Here is an 18,810-nt window from a genome sequence, read left to right as displayed (position 1 = left end):
GAAAGAGAGATCAGGGACAACGAAACAAAGAAAAATATTACATTTAGAAAATGCAAAGCAATACACTCAAAATAAATCTAAATAATTAATATTCACCATAGCATATAGAAACTAAACAGACTAAATAGGTGGAAAATTCAGCCATATGCTGCTTACAGGAGACAAACCTAAACAACACTAAGAGGAAACTAAAAGATGAAGAAGTAGATAGAGGTCTAACAAGCCACCTTCCCTCCACCCCCCAAAAATGGTTTAAAAGTAGCATTAACATGAAAAAGCAGAATGTAAGAAAAAAGGTATTAGTATTGATTTTAAACACTAGTAATAATGTAACAAAAATGGTCAAGATAATAAACCTATTTTGAGCTAAGTATCTAACAGTGTAGCCATGATTGTTATGTATTAGATCATTGGAAAAGTCATGACTCATTTTTTGTTTTGTCTTTAGAAAATGTAAAGGAAAATTCAACAAGTCTATAGCCATAGTGGGAGACTTAAAACCAACTCTACCACAAACTGATAGATCAAACAGACAAAAACAATAGTAAGAATGCAGAAGCTTTGAAAATCAAATTTAAACTTTATCTGGTCGTTCAAAAGAATACTGTGCCAGAGAATAGAAAACTTATATTTCTTTCAAGTATATATGGAACATTTGCAAAAATTGACCACATGTTAAGTCACAAAGGAAGTTTCAACCATTTTGAGAGAATATATGCACAGACACATTGTCCATTCTCAAAGCAAGTCTAATAAAAATCACCATTAAAAAGTTTTTTTAATGTGCTCAAGAACTTTTAAAAACGTTTTCCTAAATAACTCACATGTTGAAGAGAAAAGCACAATGGAAATTATAAAATATTTTGAGGCACATGACAAAGAATTTGTCAAAATTTGTAGGATACTACTTAAGTGATCCATTTATAATGCCTTTTTAAAGTAACAAGGAAGACTAAAACTAAATGAGTTAAGTTGAACTCAAAAGGCCAGACAAAGAATTCCTAAGAAAATAATTTGAATGGCAAAAATTAAAAATAATAGAAAATTGGGACCAACAGTTGACATAATGGCTATGTCGCTGGACTCCCATGTAGTCGACTGTGATTCGAGTCCCAGACCCAGTGGCTTAAACTCACGTCGGACGTGTGTGTGTATGGGCTCAAGATCCCGAGAGGGCACATGGAAAGGTTGCCATTTTGCATCTGGAGACCTCTCTGAGTGTTCCAGGCACACTCGTGCCCATCATCCTGGGCTGTCTAAAGGTGGGAGTGGATTGCAGTATCAGGACTCTATTGAAGTCCCCCCTCCTCTCTCATTCATAGAATAAACATTTTTTTGTGATTTTGGAGAGGTTTTGGCTACAAGGCGCGTGTGCTCACCAGAGAGACAGAGAGAGACAGCAAATCAGAAAGTGAGAAATCACCCCCCCAGGGGGGATGGCCACGCCGCAGTCCCCTCTCCTCCATTCTCCTCTCGGGATCTTGGGCACGCATGCACACACACCCCAGCGTGAGTTTAAGCCACCGGGTCTGGGATTTGATTCGCAGTTGACTACATGGGAGTTCAGCAACATAGCCATTACACTAACTGCTGGTCCCCATAGAATAAAGTAAAACATTAAGAATCCTTCTGAAAAACAAAAGTATAAAACAGTAACAAAATTGACAATATTAGACCTCACTACCAGAAATTTTAAAGGATATAATCAGGCAGTAGAAGGATATGCTAAAAGAATGTCCGAAACGCAAGAAGAAAAGAGCAAAGAAATTGTTAAATATTTGTATACATATATAAATAAACTCATTCTGTAAAATAATATTTTGTGGGATTGAAAATAGAGACTAGAATTAAATAGCATGACAACAATAGCATATAAATTGGAAGGGCAGATAATTGTAATTCAAGTGTTTATGATCCTTAGTTGTTCAGGAAAAGAATTAAAATACTGTTAAACTTTCAGCTCTGATTAAGTTAAAAATATATGTTAAAAATTTCTAGTGTTGGGCCACCAAGTGGTGAGATGGTTAAGATGCTGTGGACTCCCGCCTGGTCGACTGCGTGATTAAGTTCCACACCTGGCAGCTTGCTTTCTCACTTTTTTCTCTATATCTGTTTCTCTTTCTCTCTTTCTCTATCTATTTCTCTCTGATGAGTATTCATGTCATATAGTAAAATTAATAGTAACAATAATAAATGAAATTAAATAATTCTTTAAAAATTATTTTCTAGTGTAATCATTAAGAGAGTAGAAACAGAGGTTATAACTTCCAAATTAGTAAAGAGAAAAAATAATTCTAAAAAACATAGGAAAGAGAAAAGAACAAAGGAAACTAGGACAAATGAAGATGGTAGAAATAAATCCAAATATATTAATAACTACATTGCCTGTAAGTGGGTAAAAACTGTCAAGTCAAATTAAAGAAAAAGATTGCACATGTATATTTTTTAGTGACATCCAAACCTAAGGAAATAAAAAAGTTGAAAGTTCCAAGGTTATGTTAGACAGTTTCTGACAATCTGGGATCATCTTTATCTAACTTTAGGATTTGTAGTAGCTTAGTAATGGGCTGCCATCCCACAAAGGGCAGGTTGTTTCCCATTCACCTCTAACTCCCAGGTGCTCTGCAGGATTCCAGACTAAAGCATAGGCCTCCAGCTTTCGTCCCCTCAACCCCCTCACCCCCAAGATCAGAAGCCTGCTCAGCCTTTTCCAAATCAGTAGTAGCTTCTAAAACAAAAGCAGACCTGCAAGCTGGGCCCATGCCTCTGGATTTTGATCTTCTTTTGACCTTGGCCAGGTATTTGCTCACCATCTTCCACTCTGGATCATAAAGACCGTTTCCTCATATTTTGTCTGGTGCCTTTCCTTTAGTGACTTCATCAGAAAGGCTAATAATGTATCACAGAGTCTTCCATTGCCAGAAATGGAAGTCCCTGTCTCTTTACTCTCCCAGAAGCCATTTGGTATCTTAGGTTCATGTCTTGTCTCCTTTACTTGGATTATGTCCTTTTTAAAAAAATTGCCATAGGGTATGTGCATTCACCAGAAAGATGCAGAGAGAGAGAGAAAGAGAGGAAAAGAGAGAAAGAAAGAGAGAAAAAGAGAAAAGAAAAGCACCCCTTAATGAGGCATAGTCGTACCACATCCCTTCTCCTTCATTTCGTATCCTGTTGGGGTTTTGGGCGCACATGCATACATGCCTGGTATGTCTTCAAGCTGCCAGGGCCAAGATTCAAACCACAGTCTGTCGCGTAGGATCCCACTCCCTCTACGGACTACAGGGCTGACCTGACTATGTCTTTTGAATATAGAGAATGGGTTCTATTAATTTGATAAACCTCTCGATACTTAATAAAATCTAAACAGATGGTCAGTAAATTATTCAATGAACTTGAATTTGCCTTAACTCTATTTATAGACAATGTTCAAAGCGAGTTAAATATTTGTACATTGAAATGCAGTGTATTCTAGCTAGTATGTATACTGGTTGATGTAATTTGCCAAAGAATGTTTTCCACCTAAAATATAGGGAGAAACAGGTTAAAAAAGTTCAAGAGAAATAAGATCACTATTAACTTTGATCATTTAACCTTTGTACGACACTCTGAATTTGTCACATTTAGGATTCCTCAGGCTGAGTCAGTCTGGATATTTATAAATGAGAGAGGAGGCGGCACTTATAAATTGAGACAGAATGCAGATTAAATATGGAAGAAGTGTTTCCACTGGATTCCTTATGTGAAGACTTGTGTATTACTAAACAGGATGAAAGGGCTTCCCCCCCCAGCTCCTCAGCTGGTCATTAGTGTCTCAGCCAGTATTCCCACTTCCTGTGCGTAGTCACTCAGTACTGGTAAAATTCCACCCCGCTGGGCTCATGAAGTGAAGTTACTGAATACTGCTCAAACGATACCTTCCACTAGGATTGCCTTGCCCACGTGTGATTTTATAAATTATTCAGCTCAAAGTATGTTCTAATTCACCCTATAATCTTCTTTTTGACTCAAGGGTCTCTAAGAAATATATTTCTTCATTTTCAGACATTTAGAGGATTTTCTAATTATATTTTTTGCTCTTGATTAGTAACTTAATCTTATTTTGTCAGAGGATATTCTCTGTGTGATTTCAACTCTTTGGGTTTTTTTAAATTTGCTTTATATATAAGAGAGTCTTCAAAAATGTATGGAGATGCATATTATTAAAGAACTATGCATGAATTTCAAAATTTGTTTTCATCAAAATAAACATATACTTTAATTTTGTTTTTCATGAACTTTTTTACTTTTCCCAGTATGTGTTTATGTGTTTTGTTTTTGTTTGAAAATCATTTTCACTTCATAGTCTTTTTTTTTTTTTAAGAGAGATTTTTGCTATAGGATATATGTGCTCATCAGAGAGACAGAGACAGAGAGAGAGCAAGAAATCACCCACCAGGGGGGATGGCCACACCACAGTCCCTTCTCCTCCATTCTCCTCTCGGGATTTTGGGCACACACGTACCCAGTGTGAGTTTTAAGCTGCCAAGTCTGGGACCCAAACCGCAGTCAACTATGTGGGAGTCTAGCAATGTAACCATTACGCCATCTGCTGGTCCCTTACATTTTATTTTCTATACCAGCTTGTTAGGTCAAGGTTGCAAATCATGTTCCTCTTTTGTTTCCCTACTAACTTCTTTGTTTTGTTAGTGTTGAAAAGATGTGTTAAAAATCTACTTTCATTCTGAATTTGTGTACTTACTCTACCTTCAATTCTTTCTTTAAATATTTAGAGAATTTATTAGGTTCATTCAAGTTAGAACTGTTATTAGGTTCATTCACATTAGAATCTTCCTGATGTTTGAGTCATTTATCACTACGAAATGTCTCTCTTTATTTCTGTATTGGTTTTCACTGTAAAGTCTACTTTGCGCTAATAATATAGCTCTATCAGCTTTTCTTTTGGCTTGGGTTTGCCTACTGTATCGTTTTCATTCTTTTATTTTCAGTGTTTCTACATTCATATGTTTCAAGTATACCCCTTTTAAGTAGCATATAATTAATTTTGATATTTTAATCAATTCTGACATTTTCTGTCCTTTGGCTAACTCATTTAGCCTGTTTACTTTTATTGTTTTTTTAATTTGTCAGAGATTGCATGTGCTTTCTGGAGACAGAGAGGAAAGTGAGAGAGCACTCCCATGGCACATGGTCATATGCAATCACTTTTCCTCCATGTTGTTCCCCTGCTGTTGGAATCCCGTACTTGCCCAACATGCCTTTCAAGCTGGGTCTGGGGCTAGAACCACACAATCGGCCATGTGGGCTGTACTTGGCTTAACCACTGGGCCACAGGGTTGGCCCCAAGTCCATTTACTTTTATGTATTGGGTCACTGGAAAAGTCATGATGTATTTTCTGTTTTTCTATGCAAAAATGCATCATGACTTTTCTGCCATAGGGCAGGCGCCACCACGCCCGTATTATGACTTTTCTGACAACCTAATAGTTACTGTACGTTGTATTTAAAGTAACCATCTCCTTAGTGTTTTCTGTTTGACTCCTGTGTATTGCTTTTTCTTTCCTTTCTAACTTTCTTTTAGGTTAATTATTGTGCGCAAAAGGCAAACAAAACTCTATCCCTATGTTTGACAACTTAACCTCAGTTAAGGTTCTAGCTCTGTTTCCCTGATAACCTAGTAAGCGGTATATCAACTATATCATTAAGCAACATTTTGCTTATGGTAAAAATTACCCTTTTTTGGTAAATTGCATCTATCCTGGGAGGACAATAGATGTCTCGTAAGGATGGCAGACTTTCAACTTGCCTGAGCTCAGTGACTCTTGTATTATGAGCATCTGTTGGGGCCCTGCGAGGTATGTCTGCAAAGTCCTAGGAGAGTATGGCCCCTATGAGGCATGAGGCTTTTAAGCCAAAGACCCCTCTTAAACCTTTCCAGTGGGGATCTCATCTCTTTTCCCCTGAGCTGTCACCTGACTACTGTGTGAACTGCTTCAGGACCTTGACCCTGCCTACTGACATGCTGTGTCCTTGTCCTTTTGCAGAACTTGGTGCCAAACATGGCCTATGAGTCTTTTGAGTCAGAAGGTTTAGTTGAACCTAGGACACCCCTCTTCCCTACCAGTCTTCAGCTATTTTTTATTGCAATGTCTGATTTGCATGTAATAGTTGTTAACAGGGTATAGTGTGTATCTTTTTATATTCTTATATATTATTTGGATAGTTACTTGATCTATTGCAGTATCATCTTGAATATAAAAATCTATTATTTGTTACTTTTACCTCCTCCTGGACAATGCAAAACCAATAAAATATTTTAATTGCATGTGTCCTCTTTCCAATTTATATGCTATTTTTGTCGGAATCTTTTTTTTTTTAAGTTGCCAGAGGATGCATGTGCTCACAGAGTGGGCTGGGGTAGGACTGGGGAGGGAGAAAGCATCCCCTAAGGTGCACGGTCACACCACAATCCCTTCTTTTCCATTTTTCCTTTTGGAATTTTGGGCATGCATGTGCACACACCCAGCATATTTGTCTCGTAGCCAGGTCCAGGACTTGAACAACACAGTCAGCCAAGTGGGATCCAGCCACCATAACCACCAGGCCGTGGGCCAGCCCAGCATTTTAATGTTTTATATATAATCTTAAAGTCAGTAAGACATTATTATTACATGTAGTTGATACTTATTTCGATTTATTTCCTCACATATTATTTCATTTTTTCCCTCTTCCTGTATTATTGGCCTTCCATCTGGAACCATTTTTTTCTGCATGAAGTTCACTGTTATATTTGAAATGCAGTAATGATAGATTCTCCCTTTCTGGTTTTTTTTTTTTTTTGGAACTACGTTTATGCTGTTTTAATTCTTGAAGAATATTTTTGCAGGGCGTAAAATTCTAGATCGACTCTTTCAGCCCTAAAAAGATAATGGTCTTTTGTCTTTTGAATTCCATAGCTTCTTTTGAGAAGTCAGCTGTCAGTCTAGTTGTTGCTCTTGGAAGTGATCTGAATATTTTCTCTTGGCTGATTTTCTTTGGTTGTCAGAAGTCTTACTATAATATTCCTAGGTGCGTATTTTTCTTTTTTAATCTGCTTTGAGTTTGTAGCACTTCTTCAAATGGTAGCTTGAGGAGGACCAGCAGTTGGCATAGTGGCTATGTCTCTGGACTCCCATGTAGTCGACTACGGTTCGAGTCCTGGACCCAGTGGCTTAAACTCATGCCGGGCTCATGTGCGTGTGTGCCCAAAATCCCAAGAGGAGAATGAAGGAGAAGGGATTGAGGCGTGGCCATCCCCCCCCAAGGGGGGGTGATTTCTCGCTTTCTGTCGCTCTGTCTCTTTCTGTCTTTCTGACGAGCACACGTGCCCTATAGCAAAAACCTCTCCAAATGGTAGCTTGATATTTTTTCTCCCACAGTTTTAGGAAGGTCTTGGTTATTATCTCTTCAAATATTTCTACTAGCCCCTCTTTCTCCTCTTCGGAACTCTAGTTAATTAGACCATCTCACCATTTCTTTTATATCTCTTAACTTCCCTTCTTTTTTTTTCCATTTGTTTGTCTCTCCATGTTTCATTTCAGGGAATTTTTTCTTACTTTTAGTTCACCCTTTTATCTCCAGCTATTTCTAATCTATTATTGTACTGACCCACCGAGTTCTTAATTTTTGTTATTGTATTTGTCAGCTTTCAGTTTTCCATTTGATTTGATTCTTTAAAAAAAATTATTTAAGTTATTTTAACTTGACTAGAAAGGGACAGAGTGAGCGAGGGGGGGGGGGAGAGAGAGAGAGAGAAGGAAAGTGAGAAGGCAAGCTACCAGATCCGGACTCAAACTGTGGTTGGCCATGTGGGAGTCCAGTGCCCTTAACCACCACACCATTTGCCATCCCTGTGATTTACTTCTTTTTTATATAGTTTCTGGTTCTATACAAAATTATCAATATTGTCTTTTGTTATCTTGAACATGGTAAGTATAGTTATTTTAATATCTATCCAATAACTCTGATATCTATAATCTGCAAGTCTATTGATTTTCTGTGTTTTACTGTTTCTAATTCATGTTATCTTGGCTACTTATATGCCTGGTTCTTTTGAATTTTGTTCCAAATATTTGCAAGGCTGTTGATAGAAATAATTGGAGGAGGCTCTAGTTTATGTCATTTTTCTCTAGGGAAGATTTACTTTTGCTTCTTTTAAGAACCTAGGGGCACGAGTATTCCAGATTGGCTATTTCAATTTCAAGGATCTGAGATAATTCAAAACTGAGCTATGCTCCCTCCAAGGGATCACCTACTTCTAATTCATCCTTATTTTTAGTGGCAGGATCCCTACTGAAAGTGAAATGGGTTTGCCCATGACCACCACCTCCTCCTCCTCCTCCTCCTCCTCCTCCTCCTCCTTCTCCTCCTCTTCCTCCTCCTCTTCCTCCTCTTTTTTCTTCTTCTTCGGCCCTACTCTAATCTCTGTCCTACCATCCCCATGAAGCTGCAAAACCCCTACTCAGAATCCATCTACTCCTCTGAATTGGCAAATTCTCCAGGAAAAAGACCATGTCAAACCTGGATTCTCCTCCATGGCATTTTTTTTTTCTCCCAGATTATGGCCCAATAATTCTACACTGTCTTGTGAGCTCTCCAGTATCTTTAGGCAGATGTTTTGTATACTTATTCTAGTAATCTCTGGAATGGATACTGATTTAAATTACCTAGTCTTCATTACGCAGAGTGGAAACCCTAGTATCTTTATTTCATAAGTCAGCTAATTGGTTCCAGAGGGACTGAATCATAGCTAGTTAATAGAGATAACCAAGACCCAAGTATCCTGATTCTGTGTAATGCTTATTCTACTGGTTACACCAGTACTAAAGCATGAAGATAGATCTAGTAACATTTCAGTATTTGCTGTGCTCAGCACCACTGTTTTTAAGTCACTGAGCAGCAAAGAATCTCTATTCCCAGAAACTTGTGGAAAACACTAAAGTAAACAGTGCCCCTCCCTCACTTTCCCATCCAATTAAATTTGTTTTCAATTTAAGCCCCTTTTTAAAAAGTGAGCTACAGGGACCAGCAGTTGGTGTAATAACTATGTCAGTGGACTCCCATGTAGTCTAACGTGGTTTGATTCCCAGACCCAGTGGCTTACTCACGCTGGGCGTGTGTGTGTTCATGCCCAAGAGCCCGAGAGGAGAATGGAGGAAAAGGGATTGCGGTGTGGCCATCCCCCCTGGGGGGATGATTTCTCACTTTCTGTCTCTCTGTCTCTCTCTGTCTTTCTGGCGAGTGCATGCGCCCTATAGCAAAAACCTCTCCCCCCCCCCCAAAGAAAAGTGAGCTACAACTGCCCTCGTCCCCATATAAATTCTCTATTTGAAAACTGCTATGGATTTAGTGAACACTTGATTACTGTCACTATTTTTTAAAGTAGGATTCTGCTGTGTTTTATGACAATATTGGTCCTCTGTTTAAATACAAAAAAACGTAATAACTAATTCAAGGATTGGTGTTCCAAAGTAGGGAAGAAATATTGGTTAACTGTTGGTGTGTAACAACTCATTCTAAAAGGTAGTGCATAAAATAATAGCAGTTTATTATTTCTCATGATTTAGCAGGTTGAATGAATAGTTCTGCTGGGCTCACCAGGGCTCACTGAGCAGCCGTGGTCAGCTGAGGCTGACCGATCTAAGATGGTGTCTCTCAAAAAGCAGGACTGGATAGTGGGGTGCCTATGCCACCATCATGTAGTCCTTAATGCTGGGCTTCTTCACACACTGGAGGGAGTGTTTCAAGAGGGCACAACCTCTCAAGAGCCAGAATTTGAAAGTAACCCAGGGTCACTTCTACCATATTCTGTTGGTTAAATAGGAACCAAGCCAGCCCAGATTGAAGGAGTAAGATAGAGACGCCACCTCTTAATGGGAGGTGCTGCAAAATATTGGGGTCATGTTTTTCATTCTCTCGCAGATGACAAAATTTAAAAATGCAGGGGATGGGCATAATAATGGTCCCTAAATTGCAGTACCAACTCCCTGAGACAATTTAAGTGTCATTTCTGACCCTAACTACCCAGAGTAAGCATCTGACCTGACAAGTTAAAGGTCAAGGTCCCCAGTGAGACTGCCCTTGATTTTAGATACCAGCTACAAGTGGGGTCCCCAGGACACTTGTACTTCTGTCTGACTTGGGTACAAATTTGGGGGGTCTCTGTGACCCCATCCTTCACATTCAGTGGTTTGCTAGAATGATTCACAAAACTCAGGAAGATGCTATACTTCAGTTATGATTTTATTATAAAAGATACATATGAACAGTAGATGAGGAACATACAGTGGCAAAGGCAAGGTCCAAGTATGGGGGGCATCTGTCTCCATGGAGCTGTGAAGTCAGGTGTGCCGTCTCCTCCTCCCTGCACGTCGATATGTTCATCAGCAAGGACGCTGCTCCCAGCCTCAATGTCCTCAGGTTTTTTTCGTTTTTGTTCCCCCAAGTCAGGGTGTCGTCACATAGGTACAGTTGATTAAGTCACTGGCCACATGACTGAACTCAGTCTCTAGTCTCCTTAATCTCTGCAGAAATTTCTAAGGTTTTTGAATCTCTATGCCATAAAACAAACAAACAAATCATTATATGTATGTAAATACATCTTTATTTACATACATGCATATATAATTATATTTTAACATACTATATATGTGTGTGTGTATATATATATATATATACACACACACATATACACACAAATACACAATTATACACACACATTTTAAATTATTATACCGTGGTCACCCAGGACATCCATGTCCTAATTCCCAAAGCTTGTGAACATGTTATGTTACATGGCAAGGCAGAACTAAGGCTGCAGGACTGAGGTTGCAGGTGGAGTTACGGCAGCTCATTGGCAGGCCTTAAAATGAGGGATACCCAGGTGGGCCCAAGGTAAACACAAGAGCCCTGTGGGGAAGAAGGAGGAGAAAGAATGAGAACCAGGGAGAGAACGTCATGAGAGACCCACTGGCCATTGCTGGCTTCAAAGATGGAAGGGAGGCCACAAACTGAGGGATGTAGGTAGCTTCTAGAAGCAGGAAACAATCAGAAAACAGGTGTTCTCCTAGGTTCTCCAGAAAGCAACAACCCTGCTTGACTTTAGCCCATTGAGACCTGTTTCAGACTTCTGACCTCCAGAACTGCAAGACAATAAAATTATGTTTTGTTTTTCTTTTTTAGTTTTTTTTTTTTCTTTTTTTGCCTTAGGGCACATGTGCTCACCAAAGAGACAGAAAGCAAGAAATCACCCTCCAAGGGGGATGGGTACACCTCAGTCATTTCTCCTCTTGGATTTTGGGTACACATGCACGCTTTGCGTGAGTACTAAGCCATGAGGTCCGGGACTCGAACCACAGTCTACTATGTGGGAGTCCAGCAGCATAACCGTTACACCACCTGCTGGTCCCAAAATTATGTTGTTTGAAGCCGCTACATTTATGATTCTATGGTACCACAGGTGTGACAGTCTGCTGAAGCAGCATTAGGTAACTACTTTCTCTAAGCAGAGCTTCTTCCGAGCAGCAGCCCTGCTAAGAGAAACGAAGGAAACAACTTTACTTTTCATCCAGCAGGACAGCATGATAAATATACAATTGGAGCCTCCGTTTTAGATGTTGAAAACTGTTCCCCTGTTCAAAATGCAAGCAAATTCACATTCTTCAAATCTCTCCTTAAATTATTTACTACCCCTTTCCATCTCTCGCTCACAGTAGAGCTCAAAGCTGCCTAATTTAACTAGAGAGGACTCTATATCTTAATTAAAGTGCATCTGTGTGTCTGAGAGATAACAGATTCAAAGAGAATGAAACTCTTTACACTTATAAGTAGGATACATTTGACCTCAGTGATTCATCCAATGATAATTTATTCATTATAGTATCTTCAGTATACCAGGATGTGTGCCAACCAGGTTTTTATTTAAAAGGAGTTATAATCTCATGCATGGTACAACACTTAATTGGCTCTGAGGGAAGGATTTCTAGCTGGGCTCTTTCCTAGAATCACTGATGCCTACAGGTAATTCTGTAACTTCTCTACTTACCCAAAAAGTTTCATCTCTCAAAAGCACAAACAAATGCAATAATATTAACACTTACTCAGTGACAGAACTGTCCTTGTTATTTGACATTCTTCATTATACTTGATCTTTACCATAGTTACTGCCTTTTTCTTCTTTAAAATTATTTTATTTAACTTTATTTGTTGTTGTTATTATTTTTAATTTGACCAGAGAGAGAGAAAGAATGAGAGAGAGAAAGAAAGTTAGAAAGCAAGCCACCAGGTCCAAGACTTGAACCATGATCAGCAATGTGGGAGTCCAACACCCTTAACCACCATGCCACTTGCCAGCCCCAGTTGTTGCCTTTTTCTATGGCATTACTTCTTTAATTAGTTTAGCATTGTTTCCATAAATACGTAAAAGATTGGTGTTTACATGGCTCACTTATTTACTCCCTAGTATTATCTTCTTTCTACTATTCTTAGGAATCCTAAAACATAGTAAAATAAGTTTAATTCAATGCATAAAAACTTTAACCTTGAAATGATAGGGAAAGGAAGAATAGTACCTTTTTTTTTTTTTAAAAAACAAGTACATGCCTGAGAAATTAGAGGCATCGATCTTCATGTGACATAATTAACACTGTTTATACATTAGTGTTCCTAGTCTGGGAAACTTACATTTGCTGATTTCTTTCTTCAGGAACCATATTATGTACGTTGCATCAAACCCAATGACAAGAAATCCCCGCAGATATTTGATGATGAACGCTGTCGGCATCAAGTGGAGTATCTTGGATTACTTGAAAATGTGAGAGTACGTCGGGCAGGATTTGCCTTCCGTCAGACTTATGAGAAGTTTCTTCACAGGTGGGAATAGACTAAGCAGAGAAGCCCAAGACTGACTGAGCCCCCCCCATCTAGGACAGTGCACCAGCACATACTAGGCAGTCTGTAAATGGTTGTTGAATGAACAAAGAGGAAATTGCAGATAGGAGAGATTTTCCCCAAATCAGCAGGAGTCCCTGAGTTCATGTTCTTAACGAACGGTTGACAAAGTTCACTCTTTTCTGGGTAAATATGAGCATCATAGTATAGTAAAAAGAGCATGAATTTGGAAACACATCTGGGTTGGAATCTCAACTCTGCCACTTACTTGTTACATATTTTTGATCCAGAAATTTAACTTCTCTGACTCTGTTTCTGTATCTGAAAAATTAGGATAATGATACCTCATAGGATAGTGTTGTGAGGATTAAACAGCCTAAGTCATAGTATGGGCGCCTAGCAGATAAGAGATGTTCAATTAATGCTATTTATGCTTATCAATATCAGTAATGATTGTAATAATAAAGAACTAAAGAGTTAAGCATAGAAGCCCTAAAATTTATATACCCAGTTTGAATCCTAGCTTTTTGGTTTTCAGTTTTGTAACCTTGGGCAAAACACATAACCTTTCCACATCTTAGTTTTCTCGTGTGTAAAATGGGATATTGGTGACTACCTTAGGGCCCACTAGGTGGTACAGCGGTAACTGCTGCGTAAGCAATGCTGGGTCTGTATGGAGGGTCTCAGGGTCAGTTCCAGAGTCAACCTGAACACTCTGGGGCGTGTGTCCGTGATCCTGGCTGGCTCCATGTGCTTTGGGGCATTGCGACACAGGACCCTGTCCAGGGTGCTTGACGTCTGTCTGTCTGTCTCCCTCCATCTCTCTCTCAGCTCCCCCTGTCTCTGTCTCTTACTCTCATGAAAGGACAAATAAACTAAAAAAAAAAGTCACTATCTTATAGGGTAACTAAGTGATTGAAGTAATATATATAAATCGCTCAGGATAGTACATGGCATACAGTAATGACTTAATCATTTAAAAAATTGTCACCATTTGTTAATTTATTGCTAATAATCCTTGACAACTGAGAATTAGAAAAATAATGTTTTAAATTCTCTCTGTTCAGTTATTTTAAGATATTAAATGTTGGGACCAGCAGATGGCATAATGGTTATGTCGCTGGACTCCTACATGGCCAACTTCGTTCAAGTCCCAGACCCAGGGCCTTGAACCTCACGCCAGGCATGTGTGTGTGCATGCCCAAAATCCCGAGAGGAGAATGGAGAAGGGATTGGGGCATGGCTTTTCCCCCAGGGGTTAATTTGTCACTTTCTGTCTCTTTGTCTCTGTCTCTCCAGCGAGCTATAGCAAAAATACCTCTCTCCAAAAAAACTTAAATGTTCCCTTCCTTCTAGACCACAGATTCTATAAAAATATTAATAAATAAGTACATAAAATTAAACCAGAAAAAAATGTAGAAAATTTGAATACTTTAAACTGGTTGTTGAGAATAGAGTCCCTGAGGAGATAATAGAATAGGAAGGAAGCAGCCTCACAAAGGTGAGAGAAAAAGTAGGTTGGGCAGAGGAAAACACTATTGTGATGGGAAGTGTGGCATTTTATCCTATCCAAACATAGTCCACTGTGATTGGAAGACACTAAGGGACAGTGCTGTGAGATGAGATCAGAGATGGAAGGGGCAGATTGTGGTGAACTTTGTAATCAGACCAAACCATTTCAATTTTGGCTAGGTGGTGAGAGAAAGCCAGTGGTGGATTGGGGTTTTACATTCATGGAGTTTTACAATCTTATGGATGTCTTAATGGTTTGCTGTGGCTGCTGTATGAATAGAAAACAAGGAGATATTTCGAGATGCTGTAGCAGGAGTCCGTGAAAGATGGCTTGGTGATAGTTCCTTCAACAAGTAATTGTTGTTAACAGAAGAATGGTGGATGTATTTGGGATAAACTCAACAAGACTTACTTGTAGACTAAGTACAATGAGACAGGAATAGAGAAGAATGAGAGACAGGAAGATTTTGGCTTGAGCGTCTCAGAAAACATAGTGCCATTCGCCCAGGTACAATTGAGTAAAGCAAATGTGAGGACGAGTGCATAAGATACGAATAGGGATGGAGGGACCACAGATGCCATAATGGTTACGTCGCTGCACTCCCACGTAGTCGACTACAATTTGAGTCTTGGACTCTGGCTTAAAACTCACACCAGGCACAGGTACATGTGTGCCCAAGATCCCAAGGGGAGAATGGAAGAGAGGGATTGTGGTGTGGCCATTCCCCCATGGGAGGTGATTTCTTGCTTTCTGTTTCTCTGTCTCTCTGGCAAGTACATGTGCCCTATAGCAAAAATCTCTCTTTTAAAAAAAAATAGAATAGGGATTGAATCAAGATTATTCTCTTGATCATGTTAACTTTGAAAGGCCTACCTAAACATCTAGAAAGAAATATTATGTAAGTCTTGGATGCACATACCTGTGTTTCTGGAAAGAAGTTCAAGCTGCAGATAAGAGATTTTAGAATCATTAATATATATAGGTTCCATATACATTATTGGGATTGGATAAAAAAGAGGAGGCAGCCTATGATGGTATTTAGATTGTGGTCTGATATGAAGGAACCAACAAAGAGAGGAGGAGTAACCGGTGATGTAAAGAAAAACTGGAAGAGGGTTATGTCCCAGAAGCTAAGAGAAGATGATATTTTAAGAAGAGAGTGGTGGCATTTAAGCGCCGCACCACCTGGCGCCATGCCCTTCAGCACAGCACAGGGAGGAGAAAGCTGACGGCTTAGGCCCTGGCAGTGGTCATGGTGGTTCTTCCTGTAGTTGGCACCTGAGGCCAGGCTTCACGTGGAAACCACATCACCATGGTGAGTGGACAACCCGGCCGACTGCCCTTGCTGTTCCTGCCAGAAGAGGCCTGGAACCTGCCGCAGCCCAAGCTGACCCACCCACGCGGCTCGTGTACATCGGCTTTCTGGGCTACTGCTCCGACCTGATCAATGTCGCACTCCAGCAGAGGCCGGTGGTGTGGGCGGTCTGCATCACCAGCTTCTGTATGTTACTTCCTTTGTTTTTATCAGCTATTATCTTTTAAAATGTCAAGACTGTATGTATGCTGTGAGGGACCATGCTATGTTTGCATGCATGAAATCACATCTGGAAGATTTTCCTAAGAAAGATAAGAAAAGTTACCATGAAATTCTTGAAGAATTACCCCCCAATGTGTTGAAGTTTTCAAAATGCTCCAGATTCACTGAGACCTGTTATATCTAAATGTTATGAAACACATTTCCATGATGGCTGAAGTTCTGTGTTTCTATGTTCTGTATGTTAACTCCTGTGATTAAAAGAGTTATTATCATGAAAAAAAAAAAGAAGAGAGTGGTCACCATATTAAATGTTGGCATGCAATCAAGTTACACAAAAACAGAAGTTTAACTATTAGATTTGGCAACAAGGAGGTCAAAGGAGAAAGCCAGAGCCTGATTTGAGCAAGACGGGATAGTAAAGTGGGGAGAACATGAATGTAGACCACTCAAGAACTTTGCTGTATGTGAGAATGGACAAGAGTGGGAAGCAGTAGCTGGAATAGGATGCACGGTCAAGAGACACTAAAAAATGTTTATATGCAGATGGGGATGATTCAGAACAAAAGGAGAAACCCGTGACGCAGGGGAGAGAGATCACTTTAATAATCACATCCTTGAGAAGGCAGGAAGGCATGACAACCCAAACACAAGCGGAAGGTTTGTCAGCCTTATAGAGGAGTAGGGTCACTTCTCCCGATACAACACAAGGCAGAGAAGGTGAAAGCTGGAAGCTTCACTGAGGCAAAGATTAAAACGTTCTTGTCTGATTGCTACTGTTTTCACAATGAAGTATGCATGTGTCAAGGTCATGAGGTGAGTGAAGGTTAGGAGAGGCTGGAGGGGAAATGAGAAATACTCACTTTGGAGAGTAGGAAAGCACAGGTCTGTGTAATACAATTGCTGCCAGGAAGAGCTGAGTGTCAGGTGAGATTTGAGATTATAAATGTAAAGTAAGGCTGCCTAGCATGGTCGGTGTTCCTCTACCAGGAATCACCTACTTGTATTCAGAAGTAAGAGGTTGCACTCAGTGGAGACTCTTATTTGGAATGACTAAAACCTTATAACATGCACTAGTCCAGGAAGTTGGAATTTAACTTCACAGTAATCAAAAGCTTATGGCTGGGGCCAGCAGGTGCTACAGTGTTTAAGGTGCTGGACTCCCACATGGCCAACCACAATTCGAGTCCCAGACCTAGAAGCTTGAAAATCACACTGGGTGCATGTGTGTACATGCCCAAAATCCTGAGAGGAAAATGAAGGAAAAGGGATTGTGGCATGGCCATCCCCAGGGGGTAATTTCTCACTTTCCTTCTCAATCAATCAATCAATCTCTCTCTCTCTCTCTCTCTTTCTCTCTCTCTCTCTCTCCCTCCCTCCCTCTCTCCCTCTCTCCCTCTCTCCCTCTCTCCTTTTCTCCCTCTCTCCCTCTCTCCCTCTCTCTCTCTCCTCAGCAAGTACGCATGTCCTATGGCAAAAACATATGGAAAAAAAAGTTATGCTCAAAATTGACTATTTTCTTGTTGAAATCACACAGAAAAATCTATTTTTCCTCCTTATTGAGGCTCTGTATTAGAAACATTTTTTTATGAGTAGAAATATGTTCATCTCTTGATGTCTTGATTTCAAACAGTGTCAGATTATATTATTAGAAAGACTTCCAGAGGCCAGGAGGTGGCATGATGGTTAAGGTGCTGAAATTCCATATAGCTGATTGTGGGTCGAGTCCTGGACCTGGTGGCTGGCTTACGCTCAGTCATAGACCTGGAGGCTTGTTCTCTCTCTCTCTCTCTCTCTCTCTCTCTCTCTGTGTGTGTGTGTGTGTGTGTGTGTGTGTCTTTCTCTGGCAAAATTCAAGTGAAATAATAATAATAATAATAATAAATTAATTCTTTTTTAATAAAGAAGTATTTCTAATCTGTTGCTATTACTTGTAGAAATTGTTTTGGTTGTTACCTGTAGAAAATCAGCAGAAGTTAAATATTAGAATGAATGAATGGAATGGCGGGGGGGGGGGAAGAGAAACTATAAGATGGGGTTTAACTGAAAAATATATTACCAAGAGAGAAAGTGAGAGCCATAGGGGTTAGTTGAAGAGAACAGTAAGCCAGCTAGATTTGGAAGGGAAATGGAATTTTGTAAGAGTATGTCTTTACCTACTTTTAATTACTTTTTTGAACTTATTTTTTACTTACCACTCAAAAAGATTTTTGGTGTGTATGTTTTTTGGCATTGTAAACATGCTATAGGGATTAGAATATGTTTTATAATACTTATATAAAAATAGAATAGAAAAGATGTAAAGGAACTTAATGAATTTCAGATATGGTGGTTTTAGTGGTACAGGCTTAAATTTTCCATTTTTACTCTGGAACATCCCCCAAATAGCATAAAATATGTATATGTAAGAAACTACACAGCCACCGTGTTCATTAGTAAGTGAACCTTGAAGAGGAGAGCTACTCCTAAAGATGATATGAAGCAGATACGAGGACCCAGATGGAACCCCAAGTCTTACGTATAAGCAGAGACTGTCTTGTGGGGCTTGAGCTGCCATTGCGGAAGCCATCCCAGCTGCTGTGCTGGGGCGAGCTGAATGGGGGTCAGCCTCACAGATCACCATGTTTTGCACCGTGCCATTGTCTGGCCCCCTCTCTCAGATATCTGATGGCTACCTCTTCTCTTCCCACAGAGCTCCTCTGTACACATCCCGGCCTTTGTTGGCCTCTTTGATGACTACTTTTTTGTTTCTGTGTCTTGGCCATTACACCTATGTGTCTTCCTTGTAGCTGCTGAGATGGTTATTTGTCCTGGCCATGATGGCCACCTCCCGGTTCAG

The 18,810-nt window shown here is 39.7% G+C and overlaps 1 protein-coding gene and 1 pseudogene across 1 annotated transcript in view; both read left to right on the top strand.

Annotated features, from left to right (window-relative positions):
- Window positions 1-18,810, top strand: part of MYO1D (myosin ID) — a 328,050-nt gene that overhangs the window by 187,851 nt on the left and 121,389 nt on the right. Inside the window, exon 15 of the mRNA XM_014590111.2 lies at window positions 12,740-12,906. Coding sequence (XP_014445597.1) covers window positions 12,740-12,906 — 167 coding nt within the window. The remainder of the gene's footprint in view (window positions 1-12,739; window positions 12,907-18,810) is intronic.
- LOC102495322 (NADH dehydrogenase [ubiquinone] 1 subunit C2 pseudogene) lies at window positions 15,241-16,216 on the top strand (annotated as a pseudogene).

Source organism: Tupaia chinensis, unplaced genomic scaffold (assembly GCF_000334495.1).
Source record: "Tupaia chinensis unplaced genomic scaffold, TupChi_1.0 Scaffold000407_1, whole genome shotgun sequence".
Taxonomy (NCBI): Eukaryota; Metazoa; Chordata; class Mammalia; order Scandentia; family Tupaiidae; genus Tupaia; species Tupaia belangeri.
Note: the sequence above shows the minus strand (reverse complement) of the source record. Positions and strands in the feature narration are given on the sequence as shown.